This window comes from Pan troglodytes, chromosome 19 (assembly GCF_028858775.2).
Source record: "Pan troglodytes isolate AG18354 chromosome 19, NHGRI_mPanTro3-v2.0_pri, whole genome shotgun sequence".
Lineage (NCBI taxonomy): Eukaryota > Metazoa > Chordata > Mammalia > Primates > Hominidae > Pan > Pan troglodytes.
In genome coordinates, this window is record NC_072417.2 from 18,091,759 (window position 1) to 18,111,011 (window position 19,253).

At 54.3% G+C, this 19,253-nt stretch overlaps 4 protein-coding genes and 1 long non-coding RNA gene across 13 annotated transcripts in view; 2 read left to right on the top strand and 3 right to left on the bottom strand.

Moving 5' to 3' along the window:
* Positions 1 to 2,530, top strand: CD68 (CD68 molecule). The gene is made up of 6 exons (XM_003315355.6): positions 1 to 148; positions 233 to 750; positions 889 to 1,008; positions 1,134 to 1,206; positions 1,319 to 1,489; positions 1,801 to 2,530. The coding sequence occupies exons 1-6, from the start codon at positions 100 to 102 to the stop codon at positions 1,932 to 1,934; spliced, it is 1,065 nt and encodes a 354-aa protein (XP_003315403.1). The 5' UTR covers positions 1 to 99; the 3' UTR covers positions 1,935 to 2,530.
* On the bottom strand, positions 2,398 to 3,477 carry LOC750628 (uncharacterized). Its single transcript, XR_008540366.1, has 2 exons — positions 3,339 to 3,477; positions 2,398 to 2,582 (listed from the first exon to the last, which is right to left on the bottom strand). It is a non-coding gene; the product is annotated as an uncharacterized LOC750628 (long non-coding RNA).
* Positions 3,235 to 8,671, top strand: MPDU1 (mannose-P-dolichol utilization defect 1). Of its 5 annotated transcripts, XM_009431752.5 has the most exons (8): positions 3,636 to 4,428; positions 4,901 to 4,960; positions 6,190 to 6,255; positions 6,404 to 6,536; positions 7,155 to 7,240; positions 7,362 to 7,480; positions 7,624 to 7,734; positions 7,885 to 8,671. In XM_009431752.5, exons 1-8 carry the CDS (start codon positions 4,326 to 4,328, stop codon positions 8,008 to 8,010), a joined length of 804 nt encoding a protein of 267 aa, XP_009430027.1. In that variant the 5' UTR covers positions 3,636 to 4,325; the 3' UTR covers positions 8,011 to 8,671. The 5 variants fall into 5 exon arrangements, with proteins under 5 accessions (XP_511960.1, XP_024205980.1, XP_009430029.1 ...); XM_511960.7 differs by lacking the exon at positions 4,901 to 4,960 and having other exon boundaries at positions 3,235 to 4,428; XM_009431755.5 differs by lacking the exon at positions 7,362 to 7,480 and having other exon boundaries at positions 4,250 to 4,428; positions 7,155 to 7,301.
* SOX15 (SRY-box transcription factor 15) lies at positions 8,637 to 11,749 on the bottom strand. Of its 2 annotated transcripts, none has more exons than XM_001171768.8 (2): positions 9,603 to 11,749; positions 8,637 to 9,005 (listed from the first exon to the last, which is right to left on the bottom strand). In XM_001171768.8, the coding sequence occupies exons 1-2, from the start codon at positions 10,133 to 10,135 to the stop codon at positions 8,837 to 8,839; spliced, it is 702 nt and encodes a 233-aa protein (XP_001171768.1). In that variant the 5' UTR covers positions 10,136 to 11,749; the 3' UTR covers positions 8,637 to 8,836. The 2 variants fall into 2 exon arrangements, with proteins under 2 accessions (XP_001171768.1, XP_009430025.1); XM_009431750.5 differs by lacking the exon at positions 8,637 to 9,005 and adding an exon at positions 9,085 to 9,279.
* The window catches only part of FXR2 (FMR1 autosomal homolog 2), a 23,826-nt gene continuing 16,262 nt past the window's right edge, over positions 11,690 to 19,253 (bottom strand). For 2 of the 4 annotated variants that reach the window (XM_016931458.3, XM_016931460.4), the window contains exons 8-17: positions 16,268 to 16,438; positions 15,138 to 15,216; positions 14,695 to 14,804; positions 14,375 to 14,461; positions 13,860 to 14,082; positions 13,444 to 13,641; positions 13,154 to 13,354; positions 12,964 to 13,059; positions 12,714 to 12,814; positions 11,690 to 12,385 (exon numbers count right to left, since the gene is read on the bottom strand). In XM_016931458.3, the coding sequence (XP_016786947.1) occupies positions 12,290 to 12,385; positions 12,714 to 12,814; positions 12,964 to 13,059; positions 13,154 to 13,354; positions 13,444 to 13,641; positions 13,860 to 14,082; positions 14,375 to 14,461; positions 14,695 to 14,804; positions 15,138 to 15,216; positions 16,268 to 16,438 (1,362 nt within the window). In that variant the 3' untranslated portion in view covers positions 11,690 to 12,289. Of the gene's footprint in view, positions 12,618 to 12,713; positions 12,815 to 12,963; positions 13,060 to 13,153; positions 13,355 to 13,443; positions 13,642 to 13,859; positions 14,083 to 14,374; positions 14,462 to 14,694; positions 14,805 to 15,137; positions 15,217 to 16,267; positions 16,439 to 19,253 lie in introns of all 4 variants that reach the window. The other 2 variants (XM_016931459.4, XM_063799534.1) reach the window with 1 other exon arrangement.

Genomic DNA, 19,253 nt, shown 5'->3' on the forward strand with positions numbered 1-19,253 from the left:
GAGACTTTCATTTCCTCCTTTCCAAGAGAGGGCTGAGGGAGCAGGGTTGAGCAACTGGTGCAGACAGCCTAGCTGGACTTTGGGTGAGGCGGTTCAGCCATGAGGCTGGCTGTGCTTTTCTCGGGGGCCCTGCTGGGGCTACTGGCAGGTAAGGAGGAAGGAGGCTGAGGGGAGGGGGGCCCCTGGGAGGGAGCCTGACCTGGGTTGCTAACCATCTCCTCTCTGCCAAAAGCCCAGGGGACAGGGAATGACTGTCCTCACAAAAAATCAGCTACTTTGCTGCCATCCTTCACGGTGACACCCACGGTTACAGAGAGCACTGGGACCACCAGCCACAGGACGACCAAGAGCCACAAAACCACCACTCACAGGACAACCACCACAGGCACCGCCAGCCACGGACCCACGACTGCCACTCACAACCCCACCACCACCAGCCATGGAAACGTCACAGTTCATCCAACAAGCAATAGCACTGCCACCAGCCAGGGACCCTCAACTGCCACTCACAGTCCTGCCACCACTAGTCATGGAAATGCCACGGTTCATCCAACAAGCAACAGCACTGCCACCAGCCCAGGATTCACCAGTTCTGCCCACCCAGAACCACCTCCACCCTCTCCGAGTCCTAGCCCAACCTCCAAGGAGACCATTGGAGACTACACGTGGACCAATGGTTCCCAGCCCTGTGTCCACCTCCAAGCCCAGATTCAGATTCGAGTCATGTACACAACCCAGGGTGGAGGAGAGGTAAAGCTAAAACTGGGGGATGAGAGGGGAGGGAGGCAGGACTGGATATAGGCTCAGAGGGAAGAAGGAAGAGGGGACAGGGAACCTTGGCTGGCATCGCATGCAGTCTTGTGACCTTCCAATCTTTAACTTCCGCAGGCCTGGGGCATCTCTGTACTGAACCCCAACAAAACCAAGGTCCAGGGAAGCTGTGAGGGTGCCCATCCCCACCTGCTTCTCTCATTCCCCTATGGACACCTCAGCTTTGGATTCATGCAGGTATAGCCATGACCTCAGTCTCACCCCTCACTCAGCCTCCCGGCGCCCCACCCCTCCCAATCCCACACGCTGCTCCTTCCTCTGTGGAGAGGGATACCACCTGCGCCTTCCTCTTCACCCCACAGGACCTCCAGCAGAAGGCTGTCTACCTGAGCTACATGGCGGTGGAGTACAATGTGTCCTTCCCCCACGCAGCACGTAAGTAACCTCCTTCCCTTTCTCATTGCTACCACTAGACGCCAGGGTTCCTGAAAGGACTAAGCTGGGGCCAGGGAGGTGGATAGGATCTGACCCTTCCTCACTCCTCCAGAGTGGACATTCTCGGCTCAGAATGCATCCCTTCGAGATCTCCAAGCACCCCTGGGCCGGAGCTTCAGTTGCAGCAACTCGAGCATCATTCTTTCACCAGCTGTCCACCTCGACCTGCTCTCCCTGAGGCTCCAGGCTGCTCAGCTGCCCCACACAGGGGTCTTTGGGCAAAGTAAGACCTACCTACTCCTTCCCTCCTAGAATCCTCCCACTGCACTGAAAACCCCTTCCCCAGGCCCATAAGCCACTCATCTCTCTTCTTAACCCCCCAAATCTCGCTCTCCCAGCTTGTCATGGCTACAGGGCAGCTTTCTTTCCATCCTCTACAAGACTCTGCCAGTTTCCCCCTTTTATCACTGCCGAGTCACTGCGGTGAGCTCCTCACCAATCTCCTACTCCCCAGCATCCCCCCATTCCCTCCTCCCACCTTTATCCCAACCAGCATGTCACTGCAAATACCTACCTGCCCTATCCTTCCGCCAGGTTTCTCCTGCCCCAGTGACCGGTCCATCTTGCTGCCTCTCATCATCGGCCTGATCCTTCTTGGCCTCCTCGCCCTGGTGCTTATTGCCTTCTGCATCATCCGGAGACGCCCATCCGCCTACCAGGCCCTCTGAGCATTTGCTTCAAACCCCAGGGCACTGAGGGGGTTGGGGTGTGGTGGGGGGGTACCCTTATTTCCTCGACACGCAACTGGCTCAAAGACAATGTTATTTTCCTTCCCTTTCTTGAAGAACAAAAAGAAAGCCGGGCATGACGGCTCACGCCTGTAATCCCAGCACTTTGGGAGGCTGAGGCAGGTGGATCACTGGAGGTCAGGAGTTTTGAGACCAGCCTGGCCAACATGGTGAAACCCTGTCTCTACTAAAAATACAATTAGCTAGGTGTGGCGGCGTAATCCCAGCTGGCCTGTAATCCCAGCTACTTGGGAGGCTGAGGCAGAACTGCTTGAACCCAGGAGGTGGAGGTTGCAGTGAGCTGTCATCGCGCCACTGAGCCAAGATCGCGCCACTGCACTCCAGCCTGGGCGACAGAGCCAGACTGTCTCAAATAAATAAATATGAGATAATGCAGTCGGGAGAAGGGAGGGAGAGAATTTTATTAAATGTGACGAACTGCCCCCTGCCCCAGCAGGAGAGCAGCAAAATTTATGCAAATCTTTGACGGGGTTTTCCTTGTCCTGCCAGGATTAAAAGCCATGAGTTTCTTGTCACATGCCTTTCTATGCCTTCCATGGCTGGGTCTCAGGGAGCCGGAAGCAGCTGCTGAGGAGAGATGAAAATGTCAGTGTGTGACGATGCCTCATGGGTTCACCCCCCAAAGCCTGGCACAGCTGGTGTTGGGTCTGCCGTGCCTCCCTTCTTTCCTCCTCTTGGGGCCACTGGCTGCTCCAGTTCCCCATCCCTGGCAAGCCGGTAGAGCCATTCATCCCCGCAGCCTTTTTCCTGACCCTCGTACGGTTTCAAATGCAGCAGACAGCCAAAGCAATGAGTGGGGGGCTGTGGAACTTCATTCCCAAAGGCAGCGCCAGTGGCTCCTGAGCAATGAGAATGTCCTGTCCTGTCCACCATACTCAGGGCCAGCAGAAGAGCCCAATTAAACCCTCACAGCACCTGGGATGCTCCTATCTCACCTGCAAGGGGTTGAATCAAACCCTCGCAGCACCTGGGATGCTCCTATCCCACCTGCAAGGGGTTGAATCAAGGAGCAGTGGGTACTCTGACCTCCACTGGGGGCTCCTGGGAACAGCATGCCCCCCAGACAGGGCCACCTGCCAAGCCTAACTTCATGCCCCCAGTACTTGAGGAGTGTCACTTTCAGGACAGCCAAGGTCCAGATTCTAGAAAGGACCTCCCAGATGGCCACAGCCTGCACCAGCAGTGAGCGCCAGTCCCACCCATTACAGCTCGCTATGGCGCAATCCCTGGGAGCCAGGATGAGCAGCACCCCCCAGCCGTAGGAGCCCCAGGAGGCTTCCGGCCTCCAAGACCCAGAGACTGCCCCACAAGGGCAGCCCTCACCTGGCAGGGCCCCAGCAGCCCCACCTCTGCCTGCAGACATCCGTGTGACCTTGTAGACTTTGGAGGGGGGCCGCCAAAGGGCTGATCCACAGCGGAATGACGCACGGGTGGGCACCGTGGGTTGGCGTCCCGGAGGTCGGTAACGAAGCACAACGCCCCCACCAGGTAGTCCAAGGTGCCCTTTCCCAAGCAGCGCTGCAGGGTCCACTCGGCCTCACCGAAGTCTCTGCCCAGCACGTGGTGCGCCCTCGGGCCAGCGGGGAGGGGGCGAATCCCGGGACTGCCTCGCGAGGCCTCGGCTCCCCGGAGACTCTTGGGGGTCTGGGCCCCAAGGGTGATTCAGGTGCTGCCCTTCCCCGACCTGGGCTCGCCTCCCCCACCTCCTCCTCTGCTTCACTGTCCCGGGCCCAGCAGTTGCCGGCGCACTCATGCTCCGAGGCCTGAGCCAACCGGAGGCGAGACAAGCACAGGGCCCTGCGCGCAACCCGGCACCTAAGGAGGCCTGCCCGGTGCAGACTCTCCTGCTCCCACCGGCGCCCTTCCCTCTAGAGACGCTGAGAGAACGGGAGCTAGTAGCGCCCCCACCCAACGCCACCTCGGAGACTCGGGCTCCTTCTCTCTCAACTTCGAACAATACAAAGTGTGCTAGGAGAAGACAAGATGGCGCCCAGCAGGAGGAGCGGAGAAAGGCAGGGGTGTAAATCTGGCTTCCAAACTGGAAGCGTCAACAAAGGCGTGGGAGGTCTAACTGCGCAGGCGTGCAGCTTCGGCAAGCTTTAGAATTCCAACAGCGCGTCCAAAACGTGGTCCCTGACTGAGACTTATTTTACGCCACTAGAGCGAGGGTGGGTAGCGTCAGAAAGAGCGGGGCACGGGGCGGGCCAGCTTCGCCGCGGGAAAAGAACGGGAGGCGGAGTGTCCGCAGCGCGCACGCGCAACGAAAGTCAATGGCGGTCTGGAGAGACTGGCGGAAGCTAGCTTTGCAATATGGCGGCCGAGGCGGACGGACCGCTTAAACGGCTGCTCGTGCCGATTCTTTTACCTGAGAAATGCTACGACCAACTTTTCGTTCAGTGGGACTTGCTTCACGGTGAGTTTTATTCAGCATCCGATCCAAGTCCTACTCGAGGGACCGTGGGCCCTTAGTCCAAGGCTTGATCGGCGACTAAGTGACGGCAGTGACTGCCGCCATGCCGAGCTGGACGGAAGTCATTTCTGAGAAGGGCGGAAGTGTCTCGGGCTCCTTAGAGGGAGGACACCATATTAGTGCCAGTGGGGAAGTCACCGGGTGGAATTACTTCTTTGTGGAGTTTGTGCTGTAGCGACAACGAAAAACGAAGAGTCAACTTTTATAAAACAAAATAAAAATTAAGTCAAATCATGCCAACCTTTATCAGATCGCTAGCAGGGTTAAACTTAATTCAAAGCCCCTGATGAATCGGGCCTTCATTGCACCCCCAAAGGCTCCGCCACCCTGATTGCTTTCTTTCCAGCCTCCAGGTTTGCTCATAGTCTGATTTCGGAATAATTTGCCTCCCTTCCTTTTTCTGATTGCGAGACAGCTCCACAAGGCCCACCGTCAGACCGTTTGGGAAGCGTCAGTCTGCCCCTGTCAGTTCATGGTAACTCTCTTGAGCTCGTGGGGCACTTTGTTTTAGCCGCATTCATGACCCGTGAGAGTCAGACTCCCACTAGACCAAGTTCCTTGAGGGGAAGGCTTCAAGGCTAGAGAAGTTGTGGATGGCCAGGGCATAAAAGCAAGCCTTGAAAGGGTAAGGTTTAGTCCGAGTAGGGGCCAGGGACAGTCAGAGTGTTCAAGAAAGAGTGGTATGGGGCGGGCACGGTGGCTCACGCCTGTAATCCCAGCACTTTGGGAGGCCGAAGCGGGTGGATCACCTGAGGTCAGGCGTTGGAGACCAGCCTGGCCAATAGGGCGAAACCCCGCCTCTACTAAAAATACAAAAAATTAGCCGGGCGTTGTGGCAGGCGCCTGTAATCCCAGCTACTCGGGAGGCTGAGGCAGGAGAATCGCTTAAACCCGGGAGACAGAGGTTACAGTGAGCCGAGATCGTGCCATTGCACTCCAGCCTGGGCAACAAGAGTGAAACTCCGTCTCAAAATTAAAATAAGAAAAAAAAATGGTATGAAGACTTGTCTTTGGAGAGAGAAGACATGTGAAATGGGGCACCCATTGGCCCAGAGAAGGGAAATAAAGGATCAGAGAGCTCTTGGGCATTTCTCAGCTTTATATGGGGAAGCAATGGAGAGCCGTGGAGGTCAAGCCAAGTTTGGGTGTTAATTTATAGGGAATGGAAGATTGGATGTGGGGGGTGGTAGGCATCGGAGAAAAGCTGTTTTGGAAAGTAACAGTCTGGGGCCCGGTGCGGTAGCTCGAGCTTATAATCCCAGCACTTTAGGAGGCTGAGGCAGGTGGATCATCTGAGGTCAGGAGTTCGAGACCAGCCTGGCCAACATGGTGAAACCCTGTCTCTACTAAAAACACAAAAATTAGCCAGGCATGGTGGTGTGTGCCTGTAATTCTAGCTACTTGGGAGGCTGAGACAAGAGAATTGCTTGAACCCAAGAGGCAGAGGCTGCAGTGGGCTGAGATTGGGCCACTGCACTCCAGCCTGGGTGACAGAGCAAGACTCTGTCTCAAAAAAAAAAAAAAGTGTGGTGGTTTGGAGCAGGAAGGACCAGGACTTTCTCCCTGCCCTCCGCCTCTCCTCTCCCCAAGACAATGCAAGACCCTGGTGTGGGTAAGGGGGCTCGGGGAGAGCCCACAGGAGCTTCAAGCCCTGGCCTGGGTTTCAGACATCTCCTGTCTGCTTACCCTTTTTTCTCTCCTCAGTCCCCTGCCTCAAGATTCTCCTCAGCAAAGGCCTGGGGCTGGGCATTGTGGCTGGCTCACTTCTAGGTATGTCTCTTATCTTTCTTTCCAGCTGTTGGGTTGGGGTGGAGGTGCTGAGAGGCCATCAACTGTGTGGGTGTTTGTTCTATAGCTGTTGTGTTGCATCCCAAAGAATGGAGAGTCCTCAGTCCTACTTTTCTCATCTTTCCCCTAGTAAAGCTGCCCCAGGTGTTTAAAATCCTGGGAGCCAAGAGTGCTGAAGGGTTGAGTCTCCAGTCTGTAATGCTGGAGCTAGTGGCATTGACTGGGACCATGGTCTACAGCATCACTAACAACTTCCCATTCAGGTGAGGGGCCCACCCTTCCACCCCAAGGGTAATACCCACAACTCTAATGGGGATTAAGGTGAAGGAGGTTACAAGGCAGCAAAGTGGCCGGGCCCAGTGGCTTGCGCCTGTAACCCCAGCACTTTGGGAGGCCGAGGCGGGTGGATCACCTGAGGTCAGGAGTTCGAACTGGCCAACATGGTGAAACCCCGTCTCTACTAAAAATACAAAATTAGCTGGGTGTGGTGGTGATGGGCACCTGTAATCCCAGCTACTTGGGAGGCTGAGGCAGGAGAATCACTTGAACCTGGGAGGCAGAGGTTGCAGTGAGCCAAGATTGCGCCACTGCACTCCAGCCTGGGCAACAAGAGCGAAACTCTGTCTTAAAAAAAAAAAAAAAAGGGACAAGGGGCTAGGAAAGTTTTAAGCCCTTTTAGAAACCTAATCATCACCAGTGGAGGTGATCTTGAGAAGGGGTGAGCATCCCGAGAATGGCCACGATTCAGAATGAGCCAGTCCCGTGTGGGGGCTGTAGAGAAGCGTGATCAGAGCATGGTGTCCCTGGATGGATGGGCTATGGAGGCTTTCCCTGCCTCTTTCTAGGCCCGCCTTTCTTCCTCCCAACTCTTGACTCTGCAGCTCTTGGGGTGAAGCCTTATTCCTGATGCTCCAGACGATCACCATCTGCTTCCTGGTCATGCACTACAGAGGACAGACTGTGAAAGGTGCTGGGGACTTACCCAAGAGCAGGCTGTGTGGTTCCTGGGAACCCTGCTGGGAACTCAGGTCTGGGAAAGCCAAATGATGTGGAGAGATTGACAAGGACTCCTGTCTCCCCACCCCTAGGTGTCGCTTTCCTCGCTTGCTACGGCCTGGTCCTTCTGGTGCTTCTCTCACCTCTGACGCCCTTGACTGTAGTCACCCTGCTCCAGGCCTCCAATGTGCCTGCTGTGGTGGTGGGGAGGGTGGGTACCAGGAGCAAGGGACAAGATGTTGGGGGGGCAGGGTGGGGGGGAAGAGTAGAAGATCAAAGTGTGGGGGTGTTGGACTTGGGGGAGCATGGGAAGAGCTCAGGTGACAGAGCCAAAGGTCTCAACTCCTCCCCTAGCTTCTCCAGGCAGCCACCAACTACCACAACGGGCACACAGGCCAGCTCTCAGCCATCACAGTCTTCCTGCTGTTTGGGGGCTCCCTGGCCCGAATCTTCACTTCCATTCAGGTGAGTGCAACATCTTCCTTCTAGAAGGCACTAAAACCTCGTCTTCTCCCAGCTAAGGGCCAAAGCTGCCCCGTGAGGAACCTTTGTCCATAAGGGAACCTTTCTTGAGCTATGCTGAAGGGTAACCCTGGCTCTGTCTCTTGCAACCAGGAAACCGGAGATCCCCTGATGGCTGGGACCTTTGTGGTCTCCTCTCTCTGCAACGGCCTCATCGCCGCCCAGCTGCTCTTCTACTGGAATGCAAAGCCTCCCCACAAGCAGAAAAAGGCGCAGTAGAGCCAGCTACTGGAGTCATTCCGTTTCCACTCATTCACCCAACCTCAGGGTTCTCCCCATCTGAGCCAGCCTGCTGGTGTGACTTACTCATCCTCCATTCCTCTGCACTTGCAGACTTTCTGAGCCAGGGTTTTCTTTTAGTGGAAACAAATGGTTGATGGATCCAGATCCTTAGAAAAGGAGAGGATGGGGGTAGAGTCTCCCAAGCCAAAAATTTGACATTTGAGTGCTTTCGTAAGCCCTGTACGTGTACTATTAATTCAGTCATTCAGCCAAGCCTCCTCCTCTAGCAGCAATTTCCAGCTGTTTAACACTATCCCGGGCAAATGTTTTACCCTGTCCTCCAGCCTCCCTGCTTCCCTTCTGGCCCTGGAAGACTGAGTCTGGACGGCAGAGTGGAGGGACTGGGAGGCTGTGGCTGCCTCCCTCCCTCAGCCCGGCTGGGACTGTCTCCCGGACCCCAGTGCTGGGGTGGGGGAAGGGGGACGGACAATGACTCAGGCAGGGCCCCAGGGTGGGGTGAGGAGGTTCCTGCTCTGGCAGGTCTAGGCGGAAGGGAGTGGAGATGGGGCTGGTTCCTGCTGCAGTGAGGGGAACAGATGGGACAATAAAGACTGGAGACTCAGTTGAATAATACAAAACTGTTTAATACTACCAAAAATATAATTGTATGTTGTGCGGCTCTCCCTGGCTATCATGGGAGGACTGCAGGCTGCCTCTGAACTGTAGTCCAACAGGAGAAAGGTTTGACAGCCTGGGGTAGGGGATGCTGCTGGATTAGAAAAGGAGGATGAGGCCCGTCCCGTGAGGTCTGCGTCCATGAGGGTTAGAGGTGGGTTAGGGGCATGGGGGCACCAGAAAGGGGAGGGTTGTATGGAGTGGGAGAGCCGGGGGGCAGGTAGTGGGTATAGGTGGGCAGCAGTTCCCCCTGGAGCCTAGGGTCACTCTGAGGGAGGGAGCACGGTGAGGGGGCTTCCAGTTTGCAGTGGGAAGAGCTGCAGAGAGAAACAAGAGGTTAGAGGGCACTTCCCTGGGTTGGAGGTGAGTCTGGCCAGTTCTGGGCAGACAGGGTAGAGCGTGCCACCCACCCAGCCCTGGCTACCCAGCCCGCTGGGCGCAGCAGGCATGGAAGCCGACCCCGGGATGGAGAGCCCGCGGCCCTGTTGGGGCACGCTCGGGAGCGGGCTTGCGTGCTGCACGGCTGTTTTCCTCTTGGGGAGTCAGGCCAGGAAAAGGCAGAATGAGCTCGGCTTCTCCTTGCCCTGGGGGCTGGGAGAGGAAGCTGGGTCACACACAGGCCAGAAGCAGGGGGGAAACGGGGCATCTGACTAGGACACAGTCGCATCCAGGGGTCAGTCACCTGACCCTACAGGGCCCACCACCTTCAGACTGAGATGGAAACGCCCTCTGGGAGAACCCTGACCCGCCCCACCCTACACAGGCCCCGGAGGTACTGGGCCTGCGCCCGCCACACCTTGGCCGCCAGTGGCCTCTGCTTGGGTGGGCTCCCGTCCTCCGGCATCCGCCCCCACCAAGGCTCCAGAAGAGGGGCGCATGGGCCTCCGTCTTCGGCCCGCTTCCCAGGCACTCACCCATAGCTGCCTGGCAGGTAGGCTGTCGAGTAGCTGGGGGGTCTGTACCCAAAGCCTCTGCTCGGTTGGGTGGTCGCGTACCCCGGCCCCCAGAGCGGGCCGCCGCTGGCCAGGTTGCCTCTTCCCTGTCCGCAGCGGGAAGGTCCGGCGCCCGAGCTCTTGGCCTTGCGCCGAGGCCGGTACTTGTAGTCGGGGTAGTCGCGCAGGTGTCGGGCGCGGAGCCGCTTGGCCTCCTCCACGAAGGGCCGCTTCTCGTCCTCGTCCAGCAGCTTCCACTGCGCGCCCAGGCGCTTGGAGATCTCGGAGTTGTGCATCTTGGGGTTCTGCTGCGCCATCTGGCGGCGCTGAGCGGAGCTCCACACCATGAACGCGTTCATCGGCCGCTTCACCTTCTCCAGGGGCAGCGTCCCGGGGGCCGCGGGGCTCCCAGCGCCCTCCCGCTCCTGGGGTCCCGAAGATGAGGAGGCAGCAGCCGTGGCAGCCGGAGGCTCCAGGCTCCAGGCCTGGTCCTGTGAGGAGCCTGGTAGCGCCATGGGTTGGGAGAAGCCTTAAGAGGGCGTCCTGAATGCCCTCCCCTCAACGTGAAGCGTCGATCCTGAAAATGGAAAGGTCTTCCCAGTCTGGAGTCGTTGCCGAGGAACTTGGGTCCTTAAAAAGTGTATTTTATCCCCAAGTCCAGAGCTTAAACCGGAGCCTTTGCTTCCAACCTGTTCGGCACACTATGGGGAGAGTCGAATGCAAAATCCGCTGTCTGGTGCCCCGGCACTGAAGAGGTGTTCTGAGGCCTACTGACTGGGGGACCCCCGGTCCCTCTCCCCGACCCGCAGCTGCGATCAGACCGACCTTCCGTGGAGGGGGTAAACCATAAACCCCTTTGTGGTCTCCGGAGTTCCGACAGCTGCCAGGCGCGGATACCCCAGACCTCTCCCACCTGGGCTCAGCGTTTGTGGCAGGCGGGCCAGACCTGGGAACAGCTTTTAAAGACTAACTCCGCCCCTGTCCCTCCCATAAGACTGCACCTCCTTAAGGGCGCCAACATCCGCAGCCCGTAGGTAAACCCAGGTGTCCTGTTTGTCCCAGCCCCCAACACCCTCAGGGTGCCACGCCCCCCCGCCCCCCCCCCACCCAAGACCTGATGTCAGGCCTTCCAGCCCGTTGCTGATTGCCTCCCCTCCCTGAAGCACAGCCAATTTAAAGCCAATTCTTTCCACAATGGGATCAAACACGAGGATGAAGTGCCCTCAGGGCCCGAGTTGTGCTGAGAGGAGCTTGGGAGCATCCCGGACCACCACCCCAACCCCTTTCCTGGTGCCTGTTGCTCCTCAAATCCCAGACCTGCCCCTGGGGCAAGAAAGGCCGAGGAGGGAGACCATTTTTGTTTCCTGAGTCATTCCAGCAGGTGCTTGGGCCGTGATTCAACCCCTTTCCCAAGTGAGAAAACTTAAGCCCTCCCAACTCCAGTCCCTAAACCTGTATTTCTCCACTGCTATTGAATTATGGCAAGTTTTAGCTTCAGTCGTCCAAGTCATGAGGGGGGAGCCAGGAAACCCAGGACAACTCCCCAAGTTAAGAGGTCTGTGATGCGCATGCCGGAGAAAAAGCCTGGAGCCAGAACAGAACACCACCAAGAAGGCCGGACCCCGGGCTCCAGAGGCTGCTGTGAGGGAACCCTGCTCCCCACTCTGCCCAACGGCCCAGCCCAAGCCCCAGGCCTCAGGTAATCGGATTAAGCAGCCTGCCTTGGCTCTCAGCTTCTACAGGAACAGCTCCAGCTCTGAGCAGCCCTGCCTAGCCTGTGCTGTGACTCAGGGTATAGGAGTGGCCCAACTCCCTCCACCAGCAAACCTGGGGGAGGGGAGAAGCAACAAGGCACAAGCCCCCCTCCTCTGAACCAGGAGGGAGAACCTGGGCCTGGGGAGTTTAGGAATGTCAGGAATTCCCAGAAGTAAGACCATCTTTGGGACAAGAGACAATGAAGAGAAGTCAGATGTGGAGGAACAGAAAACAAGAGCCAGGGGCCAGGGCAGGTCAGTCCTAGAGAAACAAATGGACCAAACTGGGGACAAAGAAGGCACAGGAGCCAGACAGCCATTTGGATTTTTTTATTCTCTTTTTAAATACTGTACAGTGAAAAATAAATACGCCTTCTCATCCACCAGACAAGGTTGGTCCCCTCCCCCGGGGGACCTTGTCACCCCCCTTCATACACACCCCTGGTTCTACTCCAAAACCTTCCCCGTGCCTCCCACCCACTTATCTCTTACTATCCCCGTCTTCCACAGTGATGAGGCCCCAGAAATGGGGGGTACAGGATGGGAGGAGGGATAGCAGGGGAGGCCCCCTGAACGGTCAAATCTGGGTGGGTCAAGGAGCACCCCCCACCAACAGGTGGAGAATGGGGGTGTTCAGAGAGAGATTGGGGCATTAGAGGATAAAGGCACATCCAGTCTGATGGGGAAGGAGAGAGGCTCCCCTTACCCTGGGGGTAGGGTGGACAAGAGGGAGGGGGTATGACCCTGTTACACACCCCTCCACTAGCTCCTGGAGGTTGGGGGGTACCCAAGCTGCTGTGCCACCCCCCTCCCCCCTAGATAAGAGCAGCTCCAGCGCAGGTCAGTTGGGCCTGTGAGGGCCATGGTGTTGGGCAGCAAGCGAGATGGAGAAGGGAGGGGTGCAGGTTGGAGGTTTTATGAAACCCCATTCACCATACTACCCAACTCCAAGGGGGCGGAGAGCTCCCCATTCTCCGAGGGGCCCTTAGGAAGCTTGCTGACAGAGTCACCCTGAGGGGAAAGTGGGAAAGAAAACAGAAAAGCAAGAAGCGGTGAGTAGAAATTCAGGTGGGAGACATTCCCTACCATCCAAGCCCTCCTGGCATTTGGTGATCCAGAGGTTGGTTCCCTGATCTCATGATCCAGTCTCTCTTACTTGGGATCCAGAAAATGTGAACCACACTTTCTTCTCTATCCTATTCAAAGTTTACACTGGTCTAAACTCCATCAGACACAGCTGCCTCTGCAATTCAGTAGGAGATATGTGAAATTTTTTGTGCCCCCTGCCCCAGAATAACAACAAAAAAGGGATGGGGTAAAGCACATCTTGCCTGCCTACCTTCTGTCCTGAAAGAGAGTCTTCTGAGGGTTTAGTGCGTTCCAGGGGTGGCCTCTGGCGGCTCTGAGACTCTGCTCGTGAGATATAGTCAGCCACAGTCACTGGGGAAGGCAGGAGATTAAGACTTTCAGATGGAATTCTGGTAGCCAGCCTAAGACACCCACTGAACCCGAACCCCTGATTTTCACAGGGGTGAGCATCCCATTCTCTCAGCTCTGAGGAAGGATTCTGGTGTCCAGAGTTGGCTGACCTGGCTGGCGGTCTCCACTGATAGAGCCATCAGTCCGATTACCACGGTTACGGCGGCGGCGGCTGCGATTACGACGTTGAGGTCTTGATTCATCTTCTGTAGGGTAGGAAAAAACCAGAGTCACACATCCAACCTCCCACCCTCGATTCCTACCCATCTCTAACTTTCCAGACCCCAGGCACACCCTCACCCAGGCCATTCTCTGTCATGTTGGGCCCATCTGATTCCAGGCCTCCATCCATGACGGTCCTGTCTTCATCAGTGCGGCGGCGGCGGGAGCGGCGGCGCCTGGCACTTGCTGGGGGGGGTTCCCCAGGTTCTGAATCAACCGGGGGCTCTGGTTCAGACGTGTCCAATAGGCTGTAGGGATTACTGTCTGGATCCTTCAGCACTGGTCAGAGGAAGAAGAGGAGGAGTTGGCAGTCAGGTGCCCATCATCTTTCCTTTTGGCCCATATTCATGAACCCAGCTGTCTGGTACCTGAGCTAATAGATGAAGAATTGTATCTCGAAGTGGGCCGGGGGGCAGGTGGGGGTCCCCTACCCCGGCCCCCAGTCGGCCGCCTCCGGCTTTCTTCCCCTCGGGTTGGGGGATCCCTGTCGCCAGGCCCAGCTCGGTTGGGCTCCTCTCTCTTCTCTGACTCAGTCTCTGAAGCTGTAGACATATCTGAGCTGGGGCCTGAAGAACACAATGGGATTTATTCACGGCCATTCATCCCACCTCAGGATCCATCACATCCCCCAAACTGGAAGAATTCTTCTCACTCGCAAGTCCCCCAGCCAATCAATCACTTTTTCATCATCTCCATTCCAGATTTCCCCAAACTTCCATCCAGACCTCTGCCTCTACCCACAAGCCCTGCCACTCCTTGCCTCCTGTTCCCATAACTGTCTCACCATAGGCAGGACCGCCTGTCCTCCGGCCACGGCCACGGCCCCCATAGCTGCCCCCATAGGTTCGAGTCGCATGGAGGGAGGAGGAGGAGCTCTCATCGGTGCTATATCCAGCCTTGTCGCTGCCACCGCTGCCCCGCCCACTCCCAGGAGGGCGAAAGCCCAGCCCAATCTGCCGAAGCTGCTCATCAATTTGTAGCCTCTCCAAGCGAAGCTGCTCTACCTCCTGGTTGGGTAAAAGATGGAAGAAGGGGAAGGAGAAATAAGATCAGTGCCTTTCTTCATGCTTCTCCACCCTGACTGTCCCTCTATATCTAATCTCTCAGGAATGCAAGGAGAAGGAAGACACTGGCTAAACAAGGAAAATTCTGGGACCCAACCCTATAGCCCCAAATTTCCACAAATGTTTTCTGTTCTACACGGAGAGACAAACAGAGAACCAAAATCCCTGAGTTGACCCCCACAGCAGTCTTAGTTCCCTTTTCACACCCAGCATTTTTCTCTCCCGGCCTGGGTACCTGCAGGTAGGAGAGGTGATACTCCAGCAAAGCCTGGGCATTGCTGATGTTCTCTCGGGTGCCAACAAAAATGAAGGGAACCATTCCCTGGAGAACAGAGAGCAGAAACGATGGATCAGAAAGGAAAATGAAATGGAAGGATTAACGCCGCCCAGTCTCCTAGGGGAGCCTGCCCAGTGGGATCATTCTGGGCTCTAAATCTACTAGTGTTAAACAACTTTCCATACTCCACCCTCTCAAAGAACAATCCCAGCCCTCAGAGGACAATCCCATTTACTTCTGGAAACCAATCTCTATGCCCACTTGCCCCGTACCCATACCTCCTCCCTGGGGTTCTTCTTGTCATTATCACCTTCCACTCGAACCCTCACCACACCAGATTTATCCACAATCTCCTGGATCACTTTCCCGTTCTTTCCAATCACTTTGCCTGGAATAGGTAAATGAGGAATTCAGCCTTTTTTTTTTTTTTTAAGGAAATAAGAATAAAGCTGATACACCGTCTTCCAGCCTCATTTTCTTTATATGGATTCCATTTACTTCATTCTCCTGCTTCTAGGTTTCTGATGTGTTTTTACAGGACAAAATGTTACAATCCCTAGAAATTTATTCTTTCATTTTTATCACTCCCATTACAGACTGTTTCTCTGTCCTTGTGAAACTGGGAGTCCACAGGGAGGTGCCAATCCTGGATAAAAGCTCAGAATCACTGTAGAGAATCTTGATTCTGACCTCTAACTGTATATACACACCACCAACTCACCAACCAGGTTCCTGGGCACTTGCACTGAGTCCTCAGAAAACTCAAGGTAGCTTCGGGCCTGTCGGCAAGCCTCGGGAGTCTAAAGGAAGAACAGCGGGGAGTTGTTACTAAAACAGAAGACCAGCTGGGTGTGGTGGCTCATGCCTGTAATCCCAGCACTTTGGGAGGCTGGAGGCAGGTGGATAAATTGAGCTCAAGAGTTCAAGACTAGCCTGGGCAATATGGTGAAACGCCATCTCTACTAAAAATACAAAAATACAAAAATACTAAAAATACAAAAAATGGTGGCTCATGTCTCTAATCCCAGCTACTCAGGAGGCTGAGGCAGGAGATTTCTTGAACCCAGGAGGCAGAGGTTGCAATAAGCTGAGATTGTGCCACTGCACTCTAGCCCGGGCAACAGAGTGAGTTAGATTCCATCTCATAAAAAAAAAAAAATTAAACAAATAAATAACTTAAAAAAAAAACAGAGGACCTTGGCCAAGCACAGTGGCTCACACCCATAATCTCAACAGTTTCGGAGGCTAAGAAGGGAGGATTGCTCGAGGCTAGGAGTTAACGACCAGCTTGGGCAACAGAGATCTGGTCTATTTTTTTGATTTTTTGGTCTCACTCTATTGACTATGTTGCCCAGGTTGGTTCAGTGGCACCATCATGGTGTATTGCAGCCTTGACTTTCCAGGCTCAAGTGATCCTCCTGCCTCAGCCTCCCAAGTAGCCAAGTAGCTGGGGCCACAGATGCATGCCACCACGCTCAGTTAACGTTTTTTGGTTTTTGGTTTTTTTTGGGGGGTAAAGACAGGGTCTCTCTATGTTGTCCAGGTTGTTCTCAAACTCCCAGGCTCAAGTGATCCTCCCCTCTATCTTCCCATTTCAGCCTCCCAAGTACCTGCGACTACAAGTACGCACTACTTCCAGCTAATTTTTAAATTTTTGTAGAGATTGGGTCTCACTATGTTGCACAGGCTGGTCTCAAACTCCTAGGCTCAAGTGATCCTCTCACTTTGACCTCCGAAGGTGCTGAGATTACAGGTGTGAGCCACTGTGCCCAGTTTGAGGCTTATTTTCTACTTCGGCCTCTCTTCCCTCCATCCCCTAAGAGACCCAGAAGAAAGACATCCTTTGCTGACCTCCCCATAGATGCGGAAAGTGCAGGTCTCTTCACCCAACTCAATGGCGGTCACCCCAGGTACTTTTCGGGCCTGCTGGATGTTGGCACCGTGAGTCCCAATTGCCAGTCCCATCAGGTCCTCTCGCACTGTGAACTCCTCTTGGAAGGCTGCTGCCAACTGCTTGCTTGTCTGAAAGGAAAAGTCACTGTAGGAATCATGGTGGTAGAATCTCACAGTCCCAGGCACATGACCCTTTGCATAACTTAAATAAGGAAAACTGTGTGATATTAATAGAAAGCTAGAACCACTCTGGAGTCCGCTGACCACGAGGACCTGTGTGGAAAGGTCAGGAACTTTTTGTTTTTTCTTTGAGATGGCGTCTCGCTCTGTCGCCCAGGCTGGAGTGCAGTGGCGTGATCTCAGCTCACTGCAACCTCCACCTCTCGACTTCAAGTGATTCTCATGTCTCGGCCTCCTGAGTAGCTGGGACTACAGGTGTCCACCACCATGCCTGGCTAATTTCTGTATTTTTAGTAGAGACAAGGTTTCACCATGTTGGCCAGGCTGGTCTCAAACTCCTGACCTCAGGTGATCCGCCCGCCTCAGCCTCCCAAAGTGCTGGGATTACCGGCATAAGCCACCACGCCCGGCCAAGGTCAGGAACTTTTAATTCCACTCCTTCCAAATACCAGTGGTTTGTGGGGGAGGAAAGGTAAAGAGGGCAGAGTTTGGACTGGGACACACCGAAGTTCTGGATTTGGCCCTAACAGTATCTGTCCCTAAGAGTATCTATCTGTGTGATCTTAAACAAAACATACTCTGCCTCTTGTGTCATCTGCTAAGTGATTATATCCAACTTATCTTATTCTCAAGACTAGCAAGAGGATTAGACAAGGCTGGTGTGAAAGTACTTCTCACAAGGTACATGCAAGTGTAAGGAACTCTTACCTTAATCAAACAAATATCAACTCATCCCCAAATAAAACTCAACAACTTAAGTAAAAAGTGAGGGGTAGGCTGTGCGCGGTGGCTCACGCCTGTAATTCCAGCACTGTGGGAGGCTGAGGCAGGTGGATCACAAGGTCAGGAGATCAAGACCATCCTGCCAACATAGTGAAACCCCGTCTCTATTAAAAATACAAAAATTAGCTGGCCTTGGTGGGGTGTGCCTATAATCCCAGCTGCTTGGGAGGCTGAGGCAGGAGAATTGCTTGAACCAGGGAGTTGGAGGTTACAGTGAGCCGAGGTCATGCCACTGCACTCCAGCCTGGTGACAGAGCAAAACTCTGTCTCAAAAAAAAAAAAAAGTAAGGGGTTAAGAAAAACAGAAAACATGCCTCTAGAACACCAGGCTTTCACTTCATTTCTCAATCAGTCCTTAGAGGAACCCCTGGGTTCAGGGGCAGGAAGACAGGAAAGGTTTTAGAGGAGTGAATCCCATGTTGTAAGCACCAAATAGAAACAATACCTGAAAGGAGACATTCCTAGATTGAAATACACTACTTCCCACTTCCAAGTTGGATAGGACTGAATTATACCAAGGATTTATACCAGGCAAGAAGAGAAAGTTGGAAAAATAAACTAAGTTGAGTGTTCAAAATCACTACATTAGGAGGGGAGGGGAAGAGATCTACAATGACTTATAAGCGTCTTCTAGATAAGCTTGCAGAACAGCTGGGTTTTCTTTTTTTTTTCTTTTTTTTGAGATGGGGTCTGTCACCCAGGCTAGAGTGCAGTGGCGTGATCTCTGCTCATTGCAACTTCTGCCTCCCTTTTTTTGTATTTTTAGTAGAGAAGGGGTTTCACCATGCTGGCCAGACTGGTCTCAAACTCCTAACCTCAGGCAATCCACCTGCCTCGGCTTCCCAAAGTGCTGGGATTGCAGGCGTGAGCCGCCGCACCCGGCCCCTTTCCGGTTTTTAGAGGCTTCACTACTAGGCATGACTGATTAAATCACTGATCCTCAGTGATTGCCTTAACCTTTGGCCCCATTCCCCTCCCAGGAAGTTGGTGGGGGTGAGGCTGAAAGTTCCAACCCTCTAATCATGAAGCCACCTAGAGGGGCTAGCCATGAATCAACTCATCAGCACACAAAAACACACATCACTGGAGATTCCAAGGATTTTAGAAGTTGAATGCCAGGAGCCTGGTCAGGAGACCAAATATGTATCTCTCAGTATCACAGAGCCTGTCAGTCCTACTGGTTTTACTCGTAAAATTTATCCTATATAAAACTACTCTCTCTCTCTTCCTTTAGCACTCCAGTTCAAGTTTCTCACCTGGACTACTGTGCTCTGTTCCTGCTTCCATTCTTGCCCCCCTTTCAATCTGTCATTGAAACAGGAGTTTAAAACAGAAGGCACTTTCAGCCGGGCACAGTGGCTCTCGCCTGTAATCCCAGCACTTTGGGAGGCCGAGGTGGGTGGATCACGAGGTCAGGAGATCAACACCATCCTGGCTAACACGGTGAAACCCCATCTCTACTAAAAAAAAATACAAAAAAATCAGCCGAGCGTGGTGGCAGGCGCCTGTAGTCCCAGCTTCTCGTGAGGCTGAGGCAGGAGAATGGCGTGAACTTGGGAGGTGGAGCTTGCAGTGAGCCGAGATCACGCCAATGCACTCCAGCCTGGGTGACAGAGCGAGACTCCGTCTCGAAAACAAAACAAAACAAAAAACCAGAAGGCACTGTTAACTCAATGGCTTCTGAGTATACGCACAATAAAATCCCCCCTCCTCAGCCTACCGTACATGTCTTACATGATCTACTCTCTGACCGAATTTTGTATCGGTCTCCCTTTGCTCACTCTGCGCTAACTACACAAGTTGCAGTGAGCTGAGATCACACTACTGCACTCCAGCCTGGACGACAGAATGAGATTCCGTCTCAAAAAATTAAAAAACAACAACAAAAAATTAGGCCGGGTGCAATGGCTCATGTCTATAATCCCAGCACTTTGGGAGGCCAAGGCAAGTGGATCCCTTGAGGCCAGGGGTTCGCGACCAG